We start from the raw sequence: 23,322 nt of genomic DNA, 5'->3' as shown, positions 1-23,322 counted from the left end.
CTGTATGGTCATATTTCTTCTCTTTGTGGTCATTGTGCATCTTTTTGTGCATCTTTTTGTCATTTTTTTCTTTTTTATGATCATTTGTCCTTACTTTCCTTACTCTCTTAGGGTTGTTTCTTGTCTCTTTGTTGTTGTTGTTGTTGTTGTTGTTGTTGTTGTTGTTGTTGTTTTGCTTCTGTTTGTTGTCATTTTTGTGTTTTTGTAGCTGTTTAACATTTCTTTGTAGTCATTTTATTGACTTTCCAACAAGTAATCTGGTTCAGTAATCTTGCCCATGACAGTCATTAACTAACTTCCCAGCACATTTGACTCTGATAGGATCCCATTCCACCCCTGGCCACCCCTCTCTTTCTGCCCTGACTCCAGATCAATAAAAACTGTTTGCCTGTGATGAACCACAAAAGACTCACACGAAATCCAAACCCTGTAGAGCTCACATAAAAAATGCCTCAGTGTATGTTATTCTGGCCTTAACCAAAAGCCAGACATGAGATGCAATAAAGGGAGCAGACGGTCATCACATTCACTATCAGCTCATTTCATGCCTTCGCAAGAGACTGAGCAATCACACCTGACGGCTTCTGGACAACAAGCCTTTTGAGATGAGCCTTGCTTTTTGTGCAGCACGGCAAAACAGTAATTGCCCTCCTTGTCAGGCTGTGTCATTAAGTCAGGCGAAGTGAAACATGCCATCCGGTTAAAGCGATAGGACACACAAGAGGGAGAAGGCAGGCTGCTCGGCCGGCGGAGACCTGCGCAGAATGCCAAACAATTCAGCTGTTTACAAAGTGGAGGGATGGTTGAGAGCAGCTGTGTGAGTGGAGCGGACCTGTGAGGTGACTTGGTCAGGTCGATTATGTGGAGACGCAGGCCAATCAGTGCAATGTGGAAAAATATCCCCCAACAGATGATATGAGCACCGAGCACCAGGACAGAAAAATAAAAAGCAATTCAAGAGCTTGTTCTTTACCCTACTAGTAACATTATTGATTAATTAAAGATATTATCGACTAGAATTACTGCCTCATAGTTGTATGCCTCCGGGAACCATACACATCCATGTGTATCCAGACTCATAGGTAGCCACAACAGCAGGCAATGCTTAAAATATGGACGTTGCTGCAAGAAGCTACAAATTCTAAATCACACACATCTTCAACCCTGCAACAGTTTTAAGATGGACACCCAAGATTAGTGTCACCATTTTAGTAACTGACCAATGTCTCAAATGTTATGGTGTTGAATTATGGCCAGAATATTGCTTTTTTTGCACAACATTATGATGTCACTGTGAAGTTGACCTTCGACCTTTTGGATATAAAGTGTCATTAGTTCATCATTTTTCCTTTTAGACATTTGTGTGAAATTTTGTCATCATGAATGTGTAAATTCTTGAGTTATAACTAACATGTTTGTGAGGTCACAGTGACCTTGACCTTTGACTACCACATTCTAATCAGTTCATCCTTGAGTCAAAGCGGACATTTGTGCCAAATTTTAAGAAATTCCCTGAAGGTGTTCTTGAGATATCATGTTCATGAGAATGAGACAGATGCAAGGTCACTGTGACCTTGACCTTTGACCACCACAATCTAATCAGTTCTTCCTTGAGTTCAAGTAGACATTTGTGCCAAATTTATAGGCCCAAAGTCAAGGTGATCTTGAGACAATCACAAAAATGGGGCTGTGATCGCCAGCACAGAGGCGTAAAAATGCTTGACAATGAGCATGTTCTATGAATACTATAGAACAGGAGCATGGTCATAGTGACCTTGACCTTGGACAACAGAATTCTAGTCAGTTCATCCTTGAGTCCAAGTGGACATTTGTGCCAAATTTTAAGAAATTCCCTCAATGCCTTCTTGAGACATTGTCTTCATGAGAATGGGACAGACGGACAGACAACCTCAAAACTGAATCCCTCCAGCTGCTGCTATTGCCAGCCTACAGGCATAAAAATGTTTGACAATGAGCATGTTCTATGAAATAGAACAGGAGCATGGTCATAGTGACCTTGACCTTGGACCACAGAATTCCCGTCAATTCATCCATGAGTCCAAGTGTACATTTGTGCCAAATGTTAAGAATTTCCCTCAAGGTGTTTTTTTTAATGTATCATATTCATGAGAATGGGACAGATGCAAGGTCACTGTGACCTTCACCTTTGACCACCACAATCTAATCATTTCTTCCTTGAGTTCAGGTAGATGTTTGTGCCAAATTTATAGGCCCAAAGTCAAGGTGATCTTGAGATATTCACAGAAATGGGACAGACGGACAGAAAACCTGAAAACATACCGCCTCCAGCTGCTGCTATCGCCAGCACAGAGGCGTAAAAATGTTTGACAATGAGCATGTTCTATGAATATTATAGAACAGGAGCATGGTCATAGTGACCTTGACCTTGGACCACAGAATTCTAGTCAGTTCATCCTTGAGTCCAAGTGGACATTTGTGCCAAATTGTAAGAAATTCCCCGAAGGTTTTCTTGAGATATCATGTTCATGAGATTGAGACAGATGCAAAGTCACAGTGACCTTCACCTTTGACCACCACAATCTAATCAGTTCTTCCTTGAGTTCAAGTGGACGTTTGTGCCAAATTTAAGGCACAAAGTCAAGGTGTTCTTCAGATATTGCTTTCAGAAAAATGTGACAGACAACCTGAAACATAATCCCTCCAGCTGCTGTGATCGCCAGCACAGAGGCGTAAAAATGTTTGCTAATGAGCGTGTTCTATGAATATTATAGAACAGGAGCATGGTCATAGTGGCCTTGACCTTGACCTTGGACCACAGAATTCCTGTCAATTCATCATTGAGTCCAAGTGGACATTTGTGCCAAATTTAAAGAAATTCCCTCAAGGTGTTTTTTTGAGATATCACGTTCATGAGAATGAGACAGACGCAAGGTCACTGTGACCTTCACCTTTGACCACCACAATCTAATCATTTCTTCCTTGAGTTCAAGTGGACGTTTGTGCCAAATTTAAGGCACAAAGTCAAGGTGTTCTTGAGATATTCATTCACAAAAATGGGACAGACAACCTGAAACATAATGCCTCCACCTGCTGCTATCGCTTGCACAGAGGCATAAAATGTTTGACAATGAGCGCGTTTAGCCGTTTCAAAGATAGGAATAGTCCTAATTTCCTGTCAAAGAAGCTAATCCTAAACTCATGGCTGTGTCCTATCCTGTCACTGACCTCCCATCATATCTTAAGAAATCCTGACTGTAATTGTAGATTCGATTCTTCGATCAGCCTGTATATATGTAATGTACTGGAAGGCTACTCGAAATGGAAAGCTATAATATCAGCGACTCTCACTCGTTGCTGGCTAGCTAGCCCGCAGTCATGGACAAAAAAGATGGGCATTCAATTTTTAGCAACAAGTAGCCGGAGCGGCTAATCAATCAAATTAAATGGTTCTGTAACAGCTAAATTCATATCCTAAGATTGGAATTTTTCCCCTAAATGCAGTTAGTAGACATGTTTCTGTGGGGCGTCGGTGGCTTGGTCGTGGAGTGGGCGCCCCATGTGCAGGGCTGTTGCCGTGGCGGCCCGGGTTCGAGTCCAGCCTGTGGCCCTTTGCTGCATGTCATCCCCTCTCTCTCTCCCCCATTCACACTTACCTGTCCTGTCCATTAAAGGCAAAAAAAAAGACATATTTCTGTAATACCAAAAATCCTAAACACCTGAGATAATACAGGAGTTTAAACTTGGAGAGTTTCTGTAATGAGCCCCTACTTCCCCAACAGTTTCTCAGTCAGGGGTCCATGAACCCCTGGTGATCCATGTTTGTATTGCAGGGGGTCAATGAAAGATTTTTACTTTCAAACACTGAGGTTTGCTCATTTGAAGCAGCTATATTCAACTCACCGGGGTGGGTTCAACTCCAATCTGTGGCCCTTTGCTGTGTGTCATTCCTATTCTGTCTCCCCCATTTCTTGCCATTCTCCTATTTATATAATAAAGGCCTGGAAAATAATAATTAAAAAAGCAGCTACATTATGTATTTTAACAATGAACGACAGAACTACTTGCATGTGAAGATGATCACTCATAATCGCCCTCAGAGAATTACCTCTGCACTCTGCGGTTTCTGTCTGCTCTGCAGTGTTTGAGCGTCTTTCAGCTCAACAGTTTTGGTTTTCTGACCTACAACTTTACTGTTTTGGCTCATTCTTATCGCTCCCAATTTCCAGACAAGTTTTTCAGCACCAAACAACAGACTAAGGCTGCTTTCAGACCTAGAGTTGTCTTGCTTTGGTCCAAATTTTGTAACAAAGTTGTGTAATTGCCTAGAGTTGGTTCGTGTTCTCACGGCAGCATTTTCAAGCGGACCAGATCAAATGCCTTGTGTGAGAAAGCTGCTCTTGATTGGTCAGAATTTCCACACGGGAAAAATGCAGGAAGTAAACAAAACGTTGAAGAAGAGTACACTTGCAAGATAAATGTGACACTTTCTAATGTCACAATGGAGGGACAACTATGCAGGTTGATTTTAGCGCTGCTCATCGTGGACTATATTGCTGTCATTGTTCATTTTAGTCAGCAGCTAACTGGTGAACAAAGTGCAACAGTACTTATCATGACTAGTTTAATGCCAGTGAACATATTTGTGTATTTCCAAAATATTAAAGCAAAGAACCTTTTCATCAAATTAATAAAATGCAGAAACATTTTAATAAAATGGAACACAGTACAAATCAACAGTCAACTTAGCGCTCCACATGCAAATACAGTTTGAGATAATTGAAATCGTTCACACATGGAGATCACATAAAATGGCAAAAAAAAAAAAAATTATAACATAAAAACCTCAAAATACATTTTTTTTCCCAAATACGAAATTTAGATTTTAATACATCTGACTTATCGACATGTGATCAGAACAAACCGTCAGCATAGCAAGCAGCCATTTCTTGGTGACAGTGCAAAAGGCATATTCTTTTGAAAGATGGCATGACTCCTGGTGTGAGGAAACTGTGTCTTCTTCAGTCATTCATGATAATCAGCCAGACCTACAGCAGCTCCTCGTTTGTTTCTCAGTGCTTGCTTTGTTACACGTCACCAGTGACACAGTCTCAAAGGCAACAGACAGTTTCTGTGGGACAACGTGAGGCTGCTAAGGGAAAATAACTTAATGATAAATGTAAATACGACTGCATGGTGTAGAAAAGATTTGTGTTGACAGCATGAGACAAAAAACAAAGCAGGCTCATTTATGACCACTAACCTTCTTCACACACGTGCCACATAGTGACAAATAATGCTGGAAAACAGTCAGTTGCCTATATGACCCCTTTCACTGTACTCCATTTGGTTTATGTGGGAAAACAGATAAAGTCTGATGAGATATTCTCAGCCATGGAAGACTGTGTGTGTGTGTGTGTGTGTGTGTGTGTGTGTGTGTGTGTGTGTGTGTGTGTGCTTGTGTAACGGGGGGTAGTGCATATGATGAAGAGTAGGAGGCCACATATCCAACTCAACTAAGATGCACCAAGGAGGGAAACGGGCTGAACGAGCGGGTGGATGGATGGATAAATGAACAGATGGGGGTTGGGTGGGGGAGTAATGTTTCACGCAGCCGACCGTCGACGGATGACAAACGCTCCTCTCTGCAGCTGTCCCAGGTAGATCCTCATCTTCGTACTGTCACTCGTCTTCCTCACCCAAATCTGGGGAACACAGACGAGACAATTCCTCAATATAGTCATTTAGACGTAATGAATTTTAAAGTAGCAGTCAATATCAACCACATCCATATTCATTTAGAAATCTAGGGTGCTCAAGGAGTAAATTCACACAACATTTTTCATCAGAACGCTCCCTGAAAAGATGAGCGTTACTTTTCCAGTGATCAATGAGCCTCATTCATCCATATCTCTAGTTTGTTCTTAAGTTTTTTGTTAAGAGTCCAAAGAAAAGTCAATGTCAGTGTCCTGTGTTCTTAAAGTCATGGCTCCAAGATATTTCTACAAATGAATTTTCTAAACATTTCCACAATATTTTACTTCATTTCCATGACTTCATTTGGGCAGTTCAACAGGCGGCGAGGATGCTGCTCTGGTCTGAGTGTATCACCTGATAATGGTGAAATTCAAGTGGCGCAGCACTAGATGCAAAAAACAATCAAAAATGTTGTGTAATAGGATTTCTATGAACATGTTTTACATGACAGCCAAAACAACATACATTCAAACCTTTTCCAAACTTAACTCCAAACCATTTCCAGGCCTTTAAAAATTAAAAAAATTCCACTGTCCCATGTAAGTTGAATGTACATGCCAGTTGATCATATTTAGCATAGGTAAACTCTCCGCCAGCTCCTGTAAGGGACAGCCCTTTAACACATGCCGCGTTTTTGCCTGCGTCAAATTCATTGTTGTCAATAGGGATGCACCGAATATTCGGTAACCGAATGTATTCGGCCGTATATTGCAAAAAAAAAACCCACATTCTGTATTTGGTGAAATAAGTTAAAAGCAAGGCCGAATAATAGTGGCGTGTTTTGATAACGCAATCAAACAGCGTGCCGTGACGGGCTGAGTAAAATGTCGGCTGTGTGGCGATCCGCCCGTCACGGCACTCGCATTTGTGACTAAAAATAGTTTTGAGCAGCAAAATAGGCTTAAATCATTCAGCACGCTGTGCGAGCAGCCTACAGATTTCAACCAGCAGCAGAAACGAAAGGCGAATCCCATCGGTTGTGGGTTGAACGGGGGTCACAGACACAGACAGTAATGTATTCCTGTCAAATACGGCGGCCATCGGCTTACTGGAGAAGGGAAGTCGGTTCCAATAATATCCTCTTCTTGGCGTGTGGACTGCCCAGAAGTACCTGAACAGCCGTGCCAGCCGAACACAGGTATGTGATGTGTCAGAGGAGAAACGAGCCGTTCACGGCCCACAAGCCTCACCGCACTTTAGGGACTGTTCTTTACTTATGAAGGGGATGAGGGTGGCTGGTTGATTCTTATTTTACTTATTTATTTTATTTTGATCCACCCTATGTTAATCACTTATTGATGCTGTTTTTGAAGTATGAATAAGTCAGTAAGTAATTTATTCCATTGAAATATCATTGATGTATTATAGAAAAGTGATTTATCTTTTTATAAATGACAAAAGGCACATCTGCCTCATTTTCACTGTGGTATCGTGATACTACTCAGAACCATGGTATTTTCATTGGTATCGTACAGTGGGATCCAATTTTGGTACCATGACAACACTAATCTGGAGGGGGTTCATCTGCAAAAACTAATGAAAAACTAAACAACAATATTCGGTACTTGGTATTCGGCCAAGCATTTAATATTATTCGGCTTCGGCCACAAATTTTCTTCTTCCTCATGCTTATTTTCTTCCTGGTCAGTGGTCGTTTTGGGCAATACCGCCCCCAAACGACCAGCTGTTGTAACTGCGTGACGTTGTCCAGGCTGTTTAGTCTGCTTTAAAAAGTGCAGTGTGAAATGAAGGTGTGAAATTTTTCGGCATTTCCCGCCCAATCGAACCGAGTCCCCCAAGTATCCTGGTGTGAATGCGCCCTTATAAACAGTGCCAGGAAGGAGATCAACTCTGCACTCATGATTTCAGGTCAACGGGCTATGGTACAATGCTTGTTAAGGTTGCTTAACAACCTCAGACCCAACCTGCTGATGTGCTCTTCAAAACTGGCACAAAAAAGGCACAAAAGTAGTGCCCAGTGCCCGACCAAGCGTTTTCCAGGCGGTTAAAGATGTGGCATGTGTATGGGCCCTAAAAGAGCATTAGACTACAGGGCTTTGTGCACACAGACACAGAAACAGAAGTAGAAACAAGTACTCCAAGATTATGCGACCATTACAATGAACACAAATTCAGCCAGTCCCAATGAGTTATTACTGTATTTAACAACAGAGTCTGGCTGTTTCTGTGTTGTTGGTAACAGCCAACCCACCAACAATACAGAGCGCTAAAACTCAAATTTGTGACGTCATAGGATATAAAGTCTGGAGCTGCTCCGTGGACAATAAATTGGGAAAGATGTCGTAGATGACACTGAGAGCACCCATGGGTATGTTCTGAGTATGTACACTACAACAGATTAAAGCTCATTTAAGTATAAAAAAAGAAAAATATTATGTGGATCCACTAAGTCTCCCATACAGTGTCTATTGAGCAGCTCCAGATTTAATACCCAAATGACAACACAAGTTTGAGACTCTGGTTTCTGGCTTTGAGAGAGAGTAGTTTATGTTGACAAATATCAACTGAACTTTCCTAGACCATGGAAATAGCAAATTGGAATTTCTAATTCCGGTGGTGTTTCACTTTAAGAAGACATTTCTTCTCGAGAACAGTTGTTGACTAGAGGCTTATTCCTTCCTGGTGAAAGTCTAGTGTTGGTTAGATAGAAAATTAGCACTTGTTAGAAGTCACTAGCAAAAATAAATCGGCTGATTTATCTTCTCGTTCTTCCACTCAAGTGTCTGGCTCTCCACTGCACAAGCGACGTTTAAAAAGAAAAGGCTGGTGTTAATCTGTAACTGTTTGACTGTCAACAAATCCCATCAAAAGACCCACAATGACAAATGTTACTCAAACAGGAGTAAATCATGCATTTGTTGGATACTATTTAGCTCTGTAAGCTGTGGATTAATGCACATTTGGTGCCCTGGTAAGTGTTTACAGCAGCAGGATGGTGTATGTGGTACTGACTCAAAACAAACTACAGTGTCATGGTAATGAGGAAACATGTCACTGTGTGCAACAGTGTGGCTCATTAATGTGCTTTTAATGGTTTTTGGACAACAATGGAGCTCCGTGGCACAGAGGAATAAAATATATCAGGCTTTGGCTACACAGACAATACTTAATTAGTGGGATCATTTCATGGGATTTGTTGAAAATACAGGAAATGTAGAATATCGCCAGCCTCATGTTTTATTAAAGGTGCAATGAGTAATGCCTGGCAACGTGCTCCAAACCGATAGGGAGTGGCATTTCACCTTCAAGCCAAGTGCTAATTAACAGCAGGGCAACAATACGCCAAATTCGACCAAACTGCTGAGACTCGAAGGGCCGGTCAAAATGACACTGTTATCCTACATCCTTCACGAAAGGTAATTTGGTTTATAATTTACATTCTAGCCTTTTAGTAGGACCATAGTAGCAAGAAGACAGCCACTTCAAAACCACGTATCGATGCCATTTGGATAGTTTTGCGGTACGTTTTGTGTTGACATCAGTTCTGTCCAGATCATTACTTTATTATCTTTTTAAAGTACCTTTGTTTGGCACCTGGATAAAGGCAACAATTTATCACAGCCTTGAACTGGCAACATATAAGTCTGCAAGCTAGCTTAGCCTAGCTAGCTTCACTTGGCTGTATGCCGGCCTGAAATGGCTGAACTAACCGCACAACTATCATGGATTTCACACCTTGGATTATCTGAACTGGGACATATTCTTTGTCTTGCCTGACTCGTATGCACAGACCTTATCCTCACAGGGCTGGTTAGCCTGCTGGCTAGCTTGGACTGGCTGCACCCAGCTGTGTTGACGTAGGTAGCAACTCTGTACTTTCTGCAGACACTATTTGGTCCACCTCTGGCAATGAGCCATCAAGATGGGACCAAAGAAGGATTTTCCAAATATGAAACAGGAAGTCGAAGACATAAAAACACTGCTAACTTTATGCTAGGAGAGATCGCAGGTATCTTCAAACAACAATAACTATTACTTGACTTTATTCAAGGCTAAAGGCTAACTGATTGGCATGCTAACTTTAGTAAATATATCTGCAACAGAATACACAAACTCCTTTGACATAACCTCAAATCTGCTACTTCTTCAAATCCTGTTGATAATGCTAGTTAATTTTTTGAACGTTGTAAATTAACATTCTGGCCATAATTTAAATTCTACAAATTCAAAGTCAAGATCAGTTGTGTCTATGCCCAAAAAATAGAGAAAAAACTACTTCATATTCTTATATAGAAATCCAGTCATGATTTCTCCCTGTAAAACAAAATATGCTGTGCTTCCATAAGCTTGTACCAACCAGTTTCAACCAACGAAATCCACCCATCAATCAATTTCCAATGTTAGTCGCACAGAGCTAAGTTTAAGTTAGCTAGCTAGCAACAGCATGCTACGTCACTGTGTCTTCGTTCCCCCAAAATGCATTGGTTATGGGCTGTAGGCCTTAAGTCACCTGGGGAGAGTGGTATCAGTGACAGCTCCAGTTCATGCACAAGGCATCTTACAGCAGACTGCTGTAGCATACAATGGGCTGTGTCTTCATCTGCCACACACTATCCCATTGGCTAACACCATCAGGGCCTCACTGTTGTGACACACCCACTTCTCAACAATCAAACCCTTGTTTTCCAAATCAAATACTGCATTTCACTGGGAAATATGGCACAGCACAGAAGCTAAAGACACTCTAACTTCAGTTTCACTGGGACTTTAAAAGCAGTAAACCCAGTTCTACATGCTACACGACCTGGATAAGAACTTAAGCTCACCTCATTGGTCCCCACCGAGCTGATGACACAGCTAATCTTTGTGTTGTCCTTTGACTCCAAGTAGATGGCCTGGCTCTTATGGTACCTGTCGGAGCAAAAAGAACACACACAAACAGCTTTAATTTAGCGTTCCAGGTGAGGAATGAGGGATAGGCCTAAGTGCAGACAGGAGAGAGGTTCATTATGCATAATTTTACCCAGCTGAATAAACCACATTCCTCCTGAGATGGCACTAAATAGATAATTGGACTGGAAAGTCAAAACAAAAAGTCTGTTATTTTATTTTAATGGCTCCCAAACTGTCAGAGGACAGAACGAACCCAGGGGAAGAGACTGACAACCAAAACGTTTGATCATTAAGGGCCCACTGAAGAATAATGACGCATGTGTCTCCCTGCGGCTCTTTGTGAAGGCTTTCCGGTGGTGGTGTCTTCTTTAGTGATGAATAAATGAGACTTTGCCTTGAAAGAAGAGTGCACATACCTCACAGCTCGCTCCTCTCAACTTCTTCTATCTATATCAGCAGCTAATAAGACAGAATTCTATTATTGTTAGCCCTCTTTCACATGACCTTATGTTCTGACACATGTCTGATACACAGCTCTGTTCTCAAACAGGAGGGCATCAGACCGTGTCTGGTCAAGGATTTCTATTCTCTTCGTCTCTGCATCACAGCAGAAAGCAGCGCTGACTCTAATGCAGCCACCTTCTCTGAATATGTATTTTTATGGTGCCTTCAAGCACTAGCACTTATTCAGTCGCTCCTAAGAAATATCTCTTTCTGTACCTCAGGAAAAAAAAAGAGGCTGCCATCAAAGTGGTTGTAACATGTTTTTTGAAATCCAACCAAACACCAGAGACATCATACACATGGCAATGTGGCCATCTAGTGGTGGCAGAAGCTGTAGTCAGGCTGTGTGAGAAAAGGCACTGTCAGGGGAAACACTGAAATGTCTTGTTTGAGGATGAAACTTAAAACTCACCATCTTTTGTCGTAGTAAAGTTTCCCCTCTTCGATGCGGGCCTCGTAACGCTGGGAGGGGTTCTCCATGGGAGCGGAGGGGACGTGCTCTGGAGACGACGGAGACACTGAAGAGAGAAACTAATGATCAGTATCACCATGCAGATATTTTGTTTTACGGAATAAATTTGGGGCATTTTAGGAAACATGCTCATTCGTTTTCTTGCTGAGACGAGAGGAAGATTAGTAGATATGAAGTTACAGCCAGCAGCTGCTTATCTTAGCTTAGCATAAAGACTGAGACATGTAACAAAATCCACCTGCCGGCTCATTAAATAACCTGGTACTGTTTGTTTGATCTGTATCAGGGCACGACATGGACAGTTGCCAGGTAGCCATAGCAACCATTTTAAGAGACTGGTGACCAATCCTTGGTCTTTGGTTGCCATCAGTGACAACCACTTATTAACCTCTAAAAAATAGGGACAGCAAACAGTAAAATGTGCAGCCCAAAAAACATATTTTTTTGCATTAGCGCTATTCAAATACTGGTGTGAGAGTCAAAACCTGTACCAGACAATGCTGCATGCGCTTTGGTGCGTTTATTTGCATGAGCACAGACATCTGTTTTAGAGACAGTGATGAAGCAAATTAAGTTGTTTTACTGTGGGGTGAAAAGTTCGACAAACCGGTCAACATCACAAATGAATGTGCAAATTGGTTCAACTAAAAAATAACCAGATGAACCTGAACTCAGGGAGAAACATCCTGCTATCTCTGAGCTGGACCAAAAATTATACGGCAAAGCATGTACAACAAACACCCCGATGAACCAGGTCTGTAAAATATCAGATAAAACACAAACTGCAAATAACATCGTTCGGTTACTGTAATAAAGCTATCAAGCATTCTTTTGTAACATGTTTGCGATTAAGCCAACATGTAACGGTACAGTATCTTGATTGTTCAAAATATAAGACAACTGGCAGCCAAAAATTGAAGCCTGGTTCAAGCCTGGGTAAAAAATGTAATGTTACAGTGTTATGTGCCAGATGATCTCTTGACTGGAGAGATTTTGTCAAGTGTTTGCTGGATGCCTGGAAGTTACTGTGGCCAAACCAGAAATTGCCCACATTTCTTCACCGCTGGACCAAGCCAGTCGAGCTGTTTCCCCAGTTTCCAGTCTTTGTACTAAGCTAAGCTAACCAGCAGCTGACTGTGGATTCATATTTAGTATCTTTTATCAAACTCAACAGAAAGCAAATAAAAGCATTTCCCTGATTGACAGACTATGTCTTTAACTAGAGTGCTTGTTGTGCATGACTTGATGTGCAATAATTGCTAAAGATGAGTACTGACGTACCTGGCCGTTTTGGTGATTTAAGCTGTAAAACAAAAGGTATGAAAATTTTAAAAAAACATAATTTGAAAGATAAGATTCAGCAAGGATAATGCAATGTATCAACTCATTCAGAAACACTTACCTTATTAAGTGTTCTTAGATCTTCCATTATCTGTTCGTCTGTTAACAAATAATTTAGCTGAGGTGTGACGAGTTAAGGAAGGCTTTTTTTTTTTTTAATGCAACTTAGTTCAGAAATTTAGCCAGACCCACAGATGCAGCTGACCTCTGAACTTCCTTTGACTGAAACTAAGTATCTCCTACAGGATTAAAAAGTATCTTGAGAAAGCACAAAGACTGCTAGTACAAATAATACTGAACCATTTACCCCTCACAGATTCAGCTGCCACTAACAGACTCTAAGTTTCTATGAAGGATATCTGGCGCAGGTTTTCTCCGTTTATCTGGTATTGGGACCGGATCGTTGGGCCGTCTCCTCAGCTTCCGGGTCATGATAGGTTTTACCTCCATCGAGTCTACGTATAGAAGAAATAATGACAAACTGAGATCCAACAACAACATCCAACTTGTGTCAAACATTCCTGAAAAAACAAACAAACATCCCTCACAGGCAAATTAAAAGGACAGACAGCAACATCTTAATTAACTGTATCTAAAAGTCCGTCTTTAATCAGACAACTTAATGTTTAAGTGTGTGGAGAGAAAAACTCTCACTTTCCACCCACATACTTTTTTACTCCATTTCTCTCTCTTCTGCTGAGCAAGTCCCTGATTAATAATCCCATTCTGGCTCCCTTACCGCCCGTCAGCTCCATTGTTAATTTTTCGTTCTCGATCATTTTCTTCTTCTCCTCCAGCTCTGCAATTAGATTTTCCTTCAGTTCCACCTTTTTATCGTCAAACTCCTTCACAGCTGCCTTCTTCTCCTTGATGTAGTTCCTCTCCACCTGCTCTGTCTGCAGAAGGGTTGAGAGAAGGGAACGATGGAAGCAGAGGGGATGTTTTCCTTGTAATACCAATAACATAAAGGTCAGCTCTGTATAAACTACATCAGTAAGTCTGCCAGATTAAGTACACTCACCTCAAGCTGGAGAAACAGATCTGTGAAGGGAAAGAAAAACATCGGTTTAATGTTACCCGCACATTATATCTGACATTTGATGACTGCAGTCAATGTTGGTTGCTCTCAAGACGAGAAAAGGGTGCAGTGCAGCGTCACAAAGACACAGGGTTTTACAGCAAAAGCACCATAAAATTTTTAGAAACTATCTATGATTTAAAACACTTTTTGCAGTGCATCCTGGGAAAAACAACGCAATTTTGATCAGCAAAAAATGGAGTGCATAAAATTCTGGCACACACAGTGGGCAAAGGAAACAGCTGATCAGACACAAGCCACTGACTCAACAAAAATAAAGTAAGCCATAAAATTAGAACAGCCAAATGGTGGAAATGGACAGGGTTGGAGCAGAGAGAGGAAGATGGCTCAGTCCTTTTCTAAACAATGCTGATATGTGTTCCTGTACGTTTACTAAATGATGATGCCTCCGTAAGACACTGTACTCTTATCATTAATCTTGTATGTTAGGTTAAATCACACGACATGTTTTATTCACCCTTTGTGCACATTAAAAATGTACAACTTCTATTGAGACATAGTAGTTAGTTAGTAGTTTCATGCTCAAAAAAAGGAGAGAGAAAGACAGCATTAAAGTTTGTGTAATTCGGGAAAACAAAGAGAAGTCAAGCCTACAGACAAAACATGTGCAATACTACTAAAATAATATTAAAACATCAGTTTATCCTGATGGCAGCCATGTGGGAAATCAGACATCTTTGTGTAAAATACTTCCACAGCCAAAACTTCTCCTCTTGTATCCATGCGCTCTTGCATTTGGACACATTTCCTTTTCCTAGTTCTCACCTCCAAGCAGCTGTTTTGCAAAACTGTTTATTGCCAATGTTCTCCCCCAGCCAAACAAACCAAATTAAAGCAGGAAACACTCCAAAATTTGAATAACCTGCTTCAAACATGTTTGGTGTGGATGCATCGGAGCAAAGCACGATGTGTTCTGGCTCTAAATGTTGCTCAACTTGCCTGCATTTCGGAGTCTCTCTTTGTACTGCTGGTCCAGCTTCTTCATCCTCTTCTGATACTCCTGCAGTGTACCTGCAAAAAGAGAGGGTGACATTTACTATATGTGAAGATCTATGGAATCAAAAGAATTATGTTATGGTCTAATTATGACCTTGTGTAGGGTGAGAGCCAGAAAATTCTCAAGTTACAGTAGTAAAACTCCAATTCAAGCAGTTTCATTGTGATAACATCATCAATATTTCAGGACCAAATTTAAATTTTGGCACCCTCTATCTGCTACTCTCATCACCCATCCACAGCCAAGACTAGATAACAATGACACTGCACCTACATTTGGATGAACAAAGAGCCCACAACACATCTACACTGCAGATTCACTCTACAGAAACAGTTTGCATCATCAGACGACAGACAGACTTGACGATTCAACGTGAGCTGCATATGGCAGAGGACTGTGTGTGTCATCTGTTATCATCTTTTTCTCAGCTGGTTTATCTTTTCAGCCAGAGACAGAGGCTGTACTTTCAAGCTGCCTCTGAAACTGCCTTTGCGGCCCGATGATGTAATCACCAACCACCACCATGAGTAACCGGTTATGATCTGGCTGTGTCCTTTAAAAAATCTAATACAAAATGAACCCCCACTCACAAAACCGCACCCCACCAGACAAAGAGCTGCAGTCATTCACAATTGGAATATTCCTGCCACATTTCAGTCATAAGAAAAGACAAATCCAAGTGATTACCTTCTTGTAATTGCTGCAACTGTCTTTTCAGGGAGGCCAGTTTGTCTTGGTACATCCTGCGATGAAATAAAACCAGAGCTGTATCACATTTACTTTCACCAGGCAAACATTCAAAACTTTCACCTTTAGATTATTTCTAGGTTTTAACAGCTGATCCGTGGTTGGTAAAACACTTACTGCTCTTTGATTTCAACATAGTCATCCTCGTCGTGCTTGGCAAGGTCTGTTTCACTGGCATCTTCCGTGTCTGGGAAAGGTCAGGAGAAGAAGAGACTCAAATTTCAAAACTATCTCTCAAGTAATATGCAAAACAGACTCCCAGTGATTAAAAAAAAATACTGTACGTGTGATCATTTCAGCATGCTCCATGAGATAGGTATGTAGTTTTTCTACATCACAAACTTGCTGCAAGTAAGTTGGGTCCACAGACAGACTGACAGCAGAGATCTGCACAGATCAAAGGACGTGCGTGGCACCGGTAAGGTAATGGTGAACACCCTGCCTGGGAATGCCCTCCGGTTTGTTAGAAGAGGACACCAGGGCAAGTTTGCCATGTAAGATCACACACTGACATGCTCGGATCGACAGCTAGAAAAGTTTAGCCATGCAAAGCTAATGCTTGTACATGTAATCCAATGACATTAACATAACTAGCAACCGAAATACAGCTGGTAATCCAAGTGTCAAGCCTTTTGCCGCATGGTGGGATTAATCATAAACGATCCCCGGCTAACTTGGCCGTGCTGTCAGTCCATCGGAAACTCTGTCAGGGCGAAGCTAACATGTTCACAGCTAGTGCGATGTGGCAAACTTGGGTGCCAAGTTTACAAGCTAACCTCGGTCAGTCCGCGATACCTTCGAAACCCGACACAAGAGAGGGGTAAGGCCCAGTCGCATTAAGCTGACACAGCAGCTTTCATTTTCGGTTAGCATTAATGTGCTAGCTTGAGTTAGCTCAGCCTGCTGTTTTAACAGTAACCCGATTCTAGCTGCCGTAGTTAGGCATAACAAACCCGTCTACATATCCGGAGGAGGAAAAAATAAGTCCAGCTGTTCGCTTGGAAGTCGACGCCAGGAAGCTAGCTAACCTTGTAGTGCTGTCATCGCCTGGCTTTCCTCTTGTCTTTCTTTCTCTTTGCCTGCAATCCGTCCTGTCTCACTCAATAGTGTGAAAAGGGCAGTGCAGTGGACACAGCACGCAGGGTTTCGCCTGCCTGCCGACCTGTCAATGCTCGGAGCTAACGTTACGTAGCTAGTTGGCTAATTGACGCTATGTACCCCATTTGTGATATCATTTATTAAACGTGTATCAGTCCAACCGGACTGTGGCACACCTACAGTCATTTTATCTTAATTTTCAGTTATGTTTTGTCGGTAACCATTTATGAAATAACAACGAAGCGCCAATCTGCCAAATAATATGGTTAAAGCTAGTGGACGCCTCATGTGTGTACTGGCATGCTAGCTAGTTAGCTTGTAAACAAATGCAAGTTTGTTAATGCTATTTCCGTTAAACATTGCTTCATTTTCTATCAGCACTGGAATCGTTCAGCCAGTATAATGTTAAGATAGTATAAGTTACATCACCTGCTTCTTAAATGTTTCTTGACTGAGCGGAAACTTGGCTGGTGGTAGCTAGCTTACGTAGCTAGCAAGCTAACTGCGTGTGGCTGAGGCTCGTATTGGACTAGCTCTCCATCTTTGAGTACAAGCAGTTAAATTTGATAAAGGACGTGCTATGATACACTGTCACCAGTCGAGCTTAATCTGCAGCTCACTTTAAATTTCTCAACAAAATTAACTACATTTCCGCACTTATCGCGCGCTTCCGTTTCTTTTCCAACAAGTAGACAGAGCCCGACTGTCAGGCAGCTTTTGGTCAATTCGTTTAACATTACCTTCCTCCGAGTCTCTCCCCCTGAAACTCCGGTCGTCGTCGTCGTCCACGCTGTCGAGTTCTTCTTCATCGTTGTAATAATCCACCATGGGTGATAGCAAAGTCGAAGCCATTTGTTCGCTTGGAAAATGTAAACAAACACAAAATAAACAATCGATTTGTGTTTTGCAGCTTGCTTGGAACAGCGCCTACAACCGGCAGGACCCCCGAGTATCAAGCTGTCTGACATTATGCCTGTCTAAAATGTCTGTGACGATAATGTGCGATGTCGAATAAAATATCGTTATTCAGATTTTTTCAAACAAATAAATGAAAGAATTCAAGTTCAATGATATCAGTGAATAATTTGTGTTTTTTATGAATGCGCATATTAAGAAACTAAAAAACTTTAATCAGGCATATTGCCGAATGCCAAAGGCTGTGGGGCCTCTTTGTTTTGGCTCCCGGTTGGCTCGCTTTTCATTTAGCTTTTCCACACTCACTGGATCTGCGAAGAGTCAATGTACGGTCAAACAGTGAAATTCAGTGTTTATCAATCAAGTCACCACTGCTGGAGCTATATCCCTGCCATCTATCTATTTTAAACAGGCTTATCCAGCAGTAAACACCATCACACACAAGATATTTTTGATTAGTTGGCACCAAAAGAGCTGTAAAAAATAACCTCTCTTCACATCACATTTATGTAGTCCCCCAACTGATCAATTATATTTATGTTATCCCCCAACATTGTGACATAAAGGCTGCTTTCTAGCTGTAACCACACTGCATTAAAGTCATTTATTTTGTTTTGATGAAATGATGTCTGATTATTTGCTCATTAATGAAGCCCAGCCATCAGCCTAAAAGCAGTGAAAGCTGTGTGTAAAACCTACCATGTGTACGTGTGTGTAACTGCAGAAGTCTCATTATGCCATGGACAAAAAATCAAATCACTGGTGATGATATTATAAGAATAAGGTGAGTGGTTAAATGCAAGTCACATGAAATATTAGTGTTCCTCCACCAAAATCGCATCTATTTTAAGACCCCAGTGGATATTTATGGTGAAAATTTGCAAAATAATCTTTCTTTTTGTTCCCTGGTTCTTGAATTACCTCTTGCTTGTGACAAATTTACAGTCACACACACGCACCCATCATAAAACTTGCAGATGACACCACAGTGCTTGGTCAAACAAGTGGTAGTGATGGTAGTAGGAGAGACGTGGTAGATGTAACCATACGGTGCCATGATAACAACCTGTGTCTTAATGTCAGTAAGACAAAAGAAATCATTGCTGACTTCAGAAAGAACAAATAAAACCTCACTCCTGTTCCCACCAGTGCTTCATCTGCTGAGATCCTTGATAGTTTTATTGGCATACACATTTCAGACACTCTCACATGGTCTCCTAACGCCAAGAAAGCACAACAAACACAAACAAAGAGACTTATTTCCGGAGGCATCTCGGCTCAAGAGGTTTGGTATGAGCACTAAAACTCTGGTGGATTTTTATCGCTGTACTACTGAGAGTTGTTCTAACAAGCTGTACTACTGTGTGGTATGACAACCGAATTGCTCAGGACTGCAGACGGCTACAATGGGCTGTAAAGACAGCAGAAGAAATCCCTGGCACAGAACTACCACAACTTCATGATACTGACACCACTCGCTGTAAGAGGAAGGCCCCAAACACCATTAAGGATACCAGACACTCTGCCTGTGCTCTGTTCTTGCTCCGTCCATCAAAAAAATTGTCACCAGAGCATTAAATCACACAACACTCATCTCCGTAACAGCTTCTTCCCTCAGGCAGTGAGGTTGCTGAGCAGTTGACACATCCATTTGTGCTGCAAATTAATGCTTGTAGATTGTATGTACTGATAACTGTGGGTCATGTTTCTTTGTTGTTGTCGTCTGGGGATGTTCTCCCTTTGTGTAAAGCAGATTGCCACTGAGTGCAAGCATTCAACAGTGATTTTTTTCACATGACAATAAACTTGAACATCTTAATAACTGTAATACTTTAATTAGAAATTTAAATTTGTGAAGGGAGGGATGAAGTCACAACAGAATATTCTCACATTTTGTGTGTTTTTACTTGCTAGCAACAATATACATAACCTGTTGGAAGTTTAAACAATTCCAATCTTGAATTTCACCAATTCAAACTGACTGACCCTCATTTTTAGACCTGACTTGAATTTTAGATCTGTAACTTAATTATTCAATTTAAGCAATTTGGACTTTGTAAAATTTTAATATTGTACACTTGTATTTTTTGACCCCCTCGCTCAGAAATAAATTTTAAATGCTATATATATATTAAAAAAAATCATACACAATGGGACCTTTTACTATTCTATTTAAAAGGCTAAAGATCCTCCCACCAAATTAAACGGGACACACTAGAGTGTAGTGATAAGAACTGAAGGAAAATGAGCCTCTATACTTGAATATCCACAGATTTTATCCATTTGTTCAATTCCTACCGGTGTGTATTGGTGTCTGTGTAAAATGTTAATTAATGTGCCTATGTATATGTTGGATGTTATTTGATTTTTTTTGTATCTGTATGTTCATTTTATTTCACTACTATATATTTTCTTACATACTATTTTGTACAGGCAGCATATGGGGAACGTAAAGGAAAACGTTTGTTGTCAAATGTCTGAGAACAATACCGTTTTCTCGAATATGCCAAAGAAATATTTACTCAACTCAACTTTATTTATATAACACCTTTCATACAAACGTGCAGCCCAAAGTGCTTCGCATGGCACAATAGAAATGACACAGACACGGACATTGAAGGATAATACAAACAACTAAACATAAAGTTCTGCAAGACTAGAAAATGACAGCAAGACAATAAAATATTAAAAAAGCAAACCCACCAAGACAGAATAAACGAACAAAAAAATGTTATTAAAAGTCTATAGAATAAAAAGTAAATAAGTATCAACATGATACATTCAGTAGTCGTTACGTTAAATTCCACAACAACACTTTCAGTTGCTCATAAGATTCAATAACTGCCTACAGTATGACATAAAATAAAACATGCTCAAATAAAGGGGTGTTTCCCCAACTTTTCTGAAGAATGTCCTTCCTTTGTTTAAGGTTGTACTTTAGCCACGTTGTTTTTGCCATTGTTTTATTACTGTATGTAATGTCTGTCCTCCACACTATGTGATATGGTCGTGAGTCAAATAAATGTGTCCTCCTGACTGGACTACTGCAATCCTCTTTTAACTTGCCCGAACAAATCGTCTCTGAATCATCTTCAGATAATCCAGAATGCTGCTGCTCGGCTGTTAACCAGGTCCAACAGGTCAACTCACATCACTCCCATTTTAGCTTCTTTATACTGGTTGCCCATCAGGTTCAGGATTCACTTCAAGATACTTGAACTCTCCATCTATATATCATCAGTAGGTTCCTTAGGTCCCCGCTCCTGACTCAAAACGAAAGGTGATTGTGTCTTTGAAGAAGAAGTTGCTCCAACACTAAGATCTTTTCAAAATTGCTTTTGTCCCACCCTAAATTGTCTGTGTTTGTATCCCTGGTAAGTTTCTGTTTGAGGCCTCAGTAGCCTGTCATGTGTTTTACTTCCTTTCTGTTGCTTTGTTATTTTGTTAGTTTGATCGTTTGATTATATTTTGTGAGTCACTTTGTGAATTTAATTTCTGTGAAAGGTGCTATATCAATTTAAAAACACCTCTCATTAACCAAAGGGCTGCACAAAAGGAATAAAATGCTAAAAACACACACATAAGAGGCGACGTAACTGTCAGGTAAACAGCTCACACATTTGGAGACACAACACATACAGGCACGTGCCAGGGAAGACCACATCAGGGGGACTCTTGAGCCTGGACTTAAATGAGTCAGTGGTGGGGGTAGATCTGATTGCAGGAGATGGTGTTCCACAGTTTGGGGGCAGACACAACAAAGGCACGATCACCCCTGAGCTTAAGCCTGGAGCATGGGGCAGCCAGGAGCCCCAGGTCAGATGACAGAAATAAAATGTGTTATTTTGTACAAAGGATTCCAGGCGCATCCTTGTGCCTTTTAAAGCTATGTGGTCTTAATAAACACCTCAATCTGATAAGCATACAGTATATTTATTTTTTAGTTTTACAGTTGAACTTCAAAGGTGCACCAGCAGGTGGCAGCATTGCACTGAGTGTATTCAGGAGACGATCTCACTTAGCATCACTGAAGTTGCAACAGAATCGCTATGACTCAGTGCATGCATCTTTAATGAGTTGCAAAGGAAATAAGGTGTAGTATTGTTGCTTTACTTTACATACGCGCTTGTTATTTACAGCAGCAATATATAAGATAAATTTTATAACAAGAATGTTTGCATGTGATTTGGGTAAATCAGCACAAGATAGTTGGAAGAATTAAATAAGTATTCTGTGCTAAATACACCTGCGACGTGCTCATCCTCGCGCGGACCCCTCCGCGGCACGAGACAACTTTATTTCCGCCTGTCTGTCAAAGTAGCTGTCAAGCGCGGGCGAGGGGTTGTGCTCCTGCTGCTCCGTCATTCAGGAAGTCCACACCAACTGACAGCACTTCGCAAAGTCACACCGACATCTTCAGAGTCGGACTAAATGTTCCTGAAGTGAGCGCGCTTTCCAGCAACGACGACTTTGGCACAAGGTGAGCGTGTTTCTGTGCCCCTGTGTTGTTGTGTCGCGTGTCACTGTTTGTAACGGTTTACCAGCTCGCGATAGCCTCGCGCTCTCAAACTGCAATGACACTTCCTCTTGTCTCGGCGGCTAAGCTACTCGAGCTAAATGTCAAAGCGGCGCAGACAGAGTGAGGCTGTAAATGAATAGTGTGTGCCTGCACCTGAAGTTGAAAATGACCACCGTCGCTTGGTCTCGACGTTGTTCGGCTTGTTGTTTGAACGCCACTCCACTCAGAGGTGGTGAGTACGGGCACCAGCGGCAGCTCGCCGGGCTTATAAGTGCGTAGGTTTGCTTTTTAAAAGCTCCTGAGCGAAGTGCGTGTTTGTTGATTGATGTGTTTGTGCACCTGCTTGGAGCAACAACAAAAAAAAAAATCCACGCAGCAATTTGGATACTTACGCTGTGGACTGACGGGGAAGACGCGTCGCTGTTTGGTTTGTTCCTCAGGGGGTGAGTATGGAGAGCACACGGATGACAGGTTGTAATGAAGTGTACAGTTACGAGGCTTTGGAGCCGACGCTGTGTAAACTTGTCCTCGGTGTTATTTTGGCATTGTCACGCGATGTGGGCCAGTCCTGCGTGAGCGTGTCACATCCAAAACGACTGTGGTACCTTCCATTGCATCGTACATTGTTGTGAGTGAGATTTTACTATCAACGCGCAGTCACAATGGCTCTCGGTGGAGACGGTGTAACGTCCACTACACATGACCCGAGTCACATTTTACTACGTCTCTTTGCAGCCGAGCATCAAATGCATCACTCACACTTTTATTTCTCAGCATTTCGACTGTAATATTCCCTTGCATTCATTTATTGCGCACACAATACTCGCACGTCATTCATGTTTTTGTATTTCATAAGTCTCCCCAGGCATGGATGCTGCAAACCCTCTGCATGCAGGACAGTGCTTGGTTAAATAAGCAGCCTCTAAAGTAAATGTAGGCGAACATGACGCGCTCGAAATGGCAGATGTAGATAGCAAGCTGAGCACTAAAACCCAAGCTGACCCAACATGATGTCATCTCTTGTGTGTAGAGCGCATGAG

General features: G+C 41.4%; 2 protein-coding genes across 6 annotated transcripts in view; one reads left to right on the top strand and one right to left on the bottom strand.

Annotated features, from left to right (window-relative positions):
- Nucleotides 1-4,589: 4,589 nt before the first annotated feature.
- Nucleotides 4,590-17,806, bottom strand: suds3 (SDS3 homolog, SIN3A corepressor complex component). Of its 3 annotated transcripts, none has more exons than XM_049578622.1 (12): nt 17,589-17,806; nt 15,868-15,937; nt 15,691-15,746; nt 14,946-15,017; nt 13,929-13,948; nt 13,647-13,803; nt 13,267-13,362; nt 12,969-13,030; nt 12,848-12,869; nt 11,507-11,612; nt 10,524-10,608; nt 4,590-5,684 (listed from the first exon to the last, which is right to left on the bottom strand). In XM_049578622.1, the coding sequence occupies exons 1-12, from the start codon at nt 17,698-17,700 to the stop codon at nt 5,586-5,588; spliced, it is 957 nt and encodes a 318-aa protein (XP_049434579.1). In that variant the 5' UTR covers nt 17,701-17,806; the 3' UTR covers nt 4,590-5,585. The 3 variants fall into 3 exon arrangements, with proteins under 3 accessions (XP_049434579.1, XP_049434581.1, XP_049434580.1); XM_049578624.1 differs by lacking the exon at nt 17,589-17,806 and adding an exon at nt 17,278-17,529; XM_049578623.1 differs by lacking the exon at nt 17,589-17,806 and adding an exon at nt 16,035-16,688.
- A 4,289-nt stretch (nt 17,807-22,095) lies between these two features.
- taok3a (TAO kinase 3a) overlaps nt 22,096-23,322 on the top strand; it is a 98,097-nt gene continuing 96,870 nt past the window's right edge. The window contains exon 1 of one of the 3 annotated variants that reach the window (XM_049578487.1): nt 22,096-22,243. The gene's annotated coding sequence lies outside the window, so the exon portion shown is untranslated. Of the gene's footprint in view, nt 22,244-22,305; nt 22,726-23,322 lie in introns of those variants that run through there. The other 2 variants (XM_049578488.1, XM_049578489.1) reach the window with 2 other exon arrangements.

This window comes from Epinephelus fuscoguttatus, linkage group LG6, assembly GCF_011397635.1.
Source record: "Epinephelus fuscoguttatus linkage group LG6, E.fuscoguttatus.final_Chr_v1".
Classification (NCBI taxonomy): Eukaryota; Metazoa; Chordata; class Actinopteri; order Perciformes; family Serranidae; genus Epinephelus; species Epinephelus fuscoguttatus.
Note: the sequence above shows the minus strand (reverse complement) of the source record. Positions and strands in the feature narration are given on the sequence as shown.

What these genes read in the sequence shown, in the direction of transcription:
- suds3 (XM_049578622.1), bottom strand. Translation starts at nt 17,700, where the DNA reads ATGGCTTCGACTTTGCTATCACCCATGGTGGATTATTACAACGATGAA. An exon ending in TATGTTGAAATCAAAGAGCA is followed by an intron (nt 15,747 to 15,867) that starts GTAAGTGTTTTA and finishes ATTTCATCGCAG; the next exon opens with GATGTACCAAGACAAACTGG. An exon ending in GTTGCAGCAATTACAAGAAG is followed by an intron (nt 15,018 to 15,690) that starts GTAATCACTTGG and finishes CTCTTTTTGCAG; the next exon opens with GTACACTGCAGGAGTATCAG.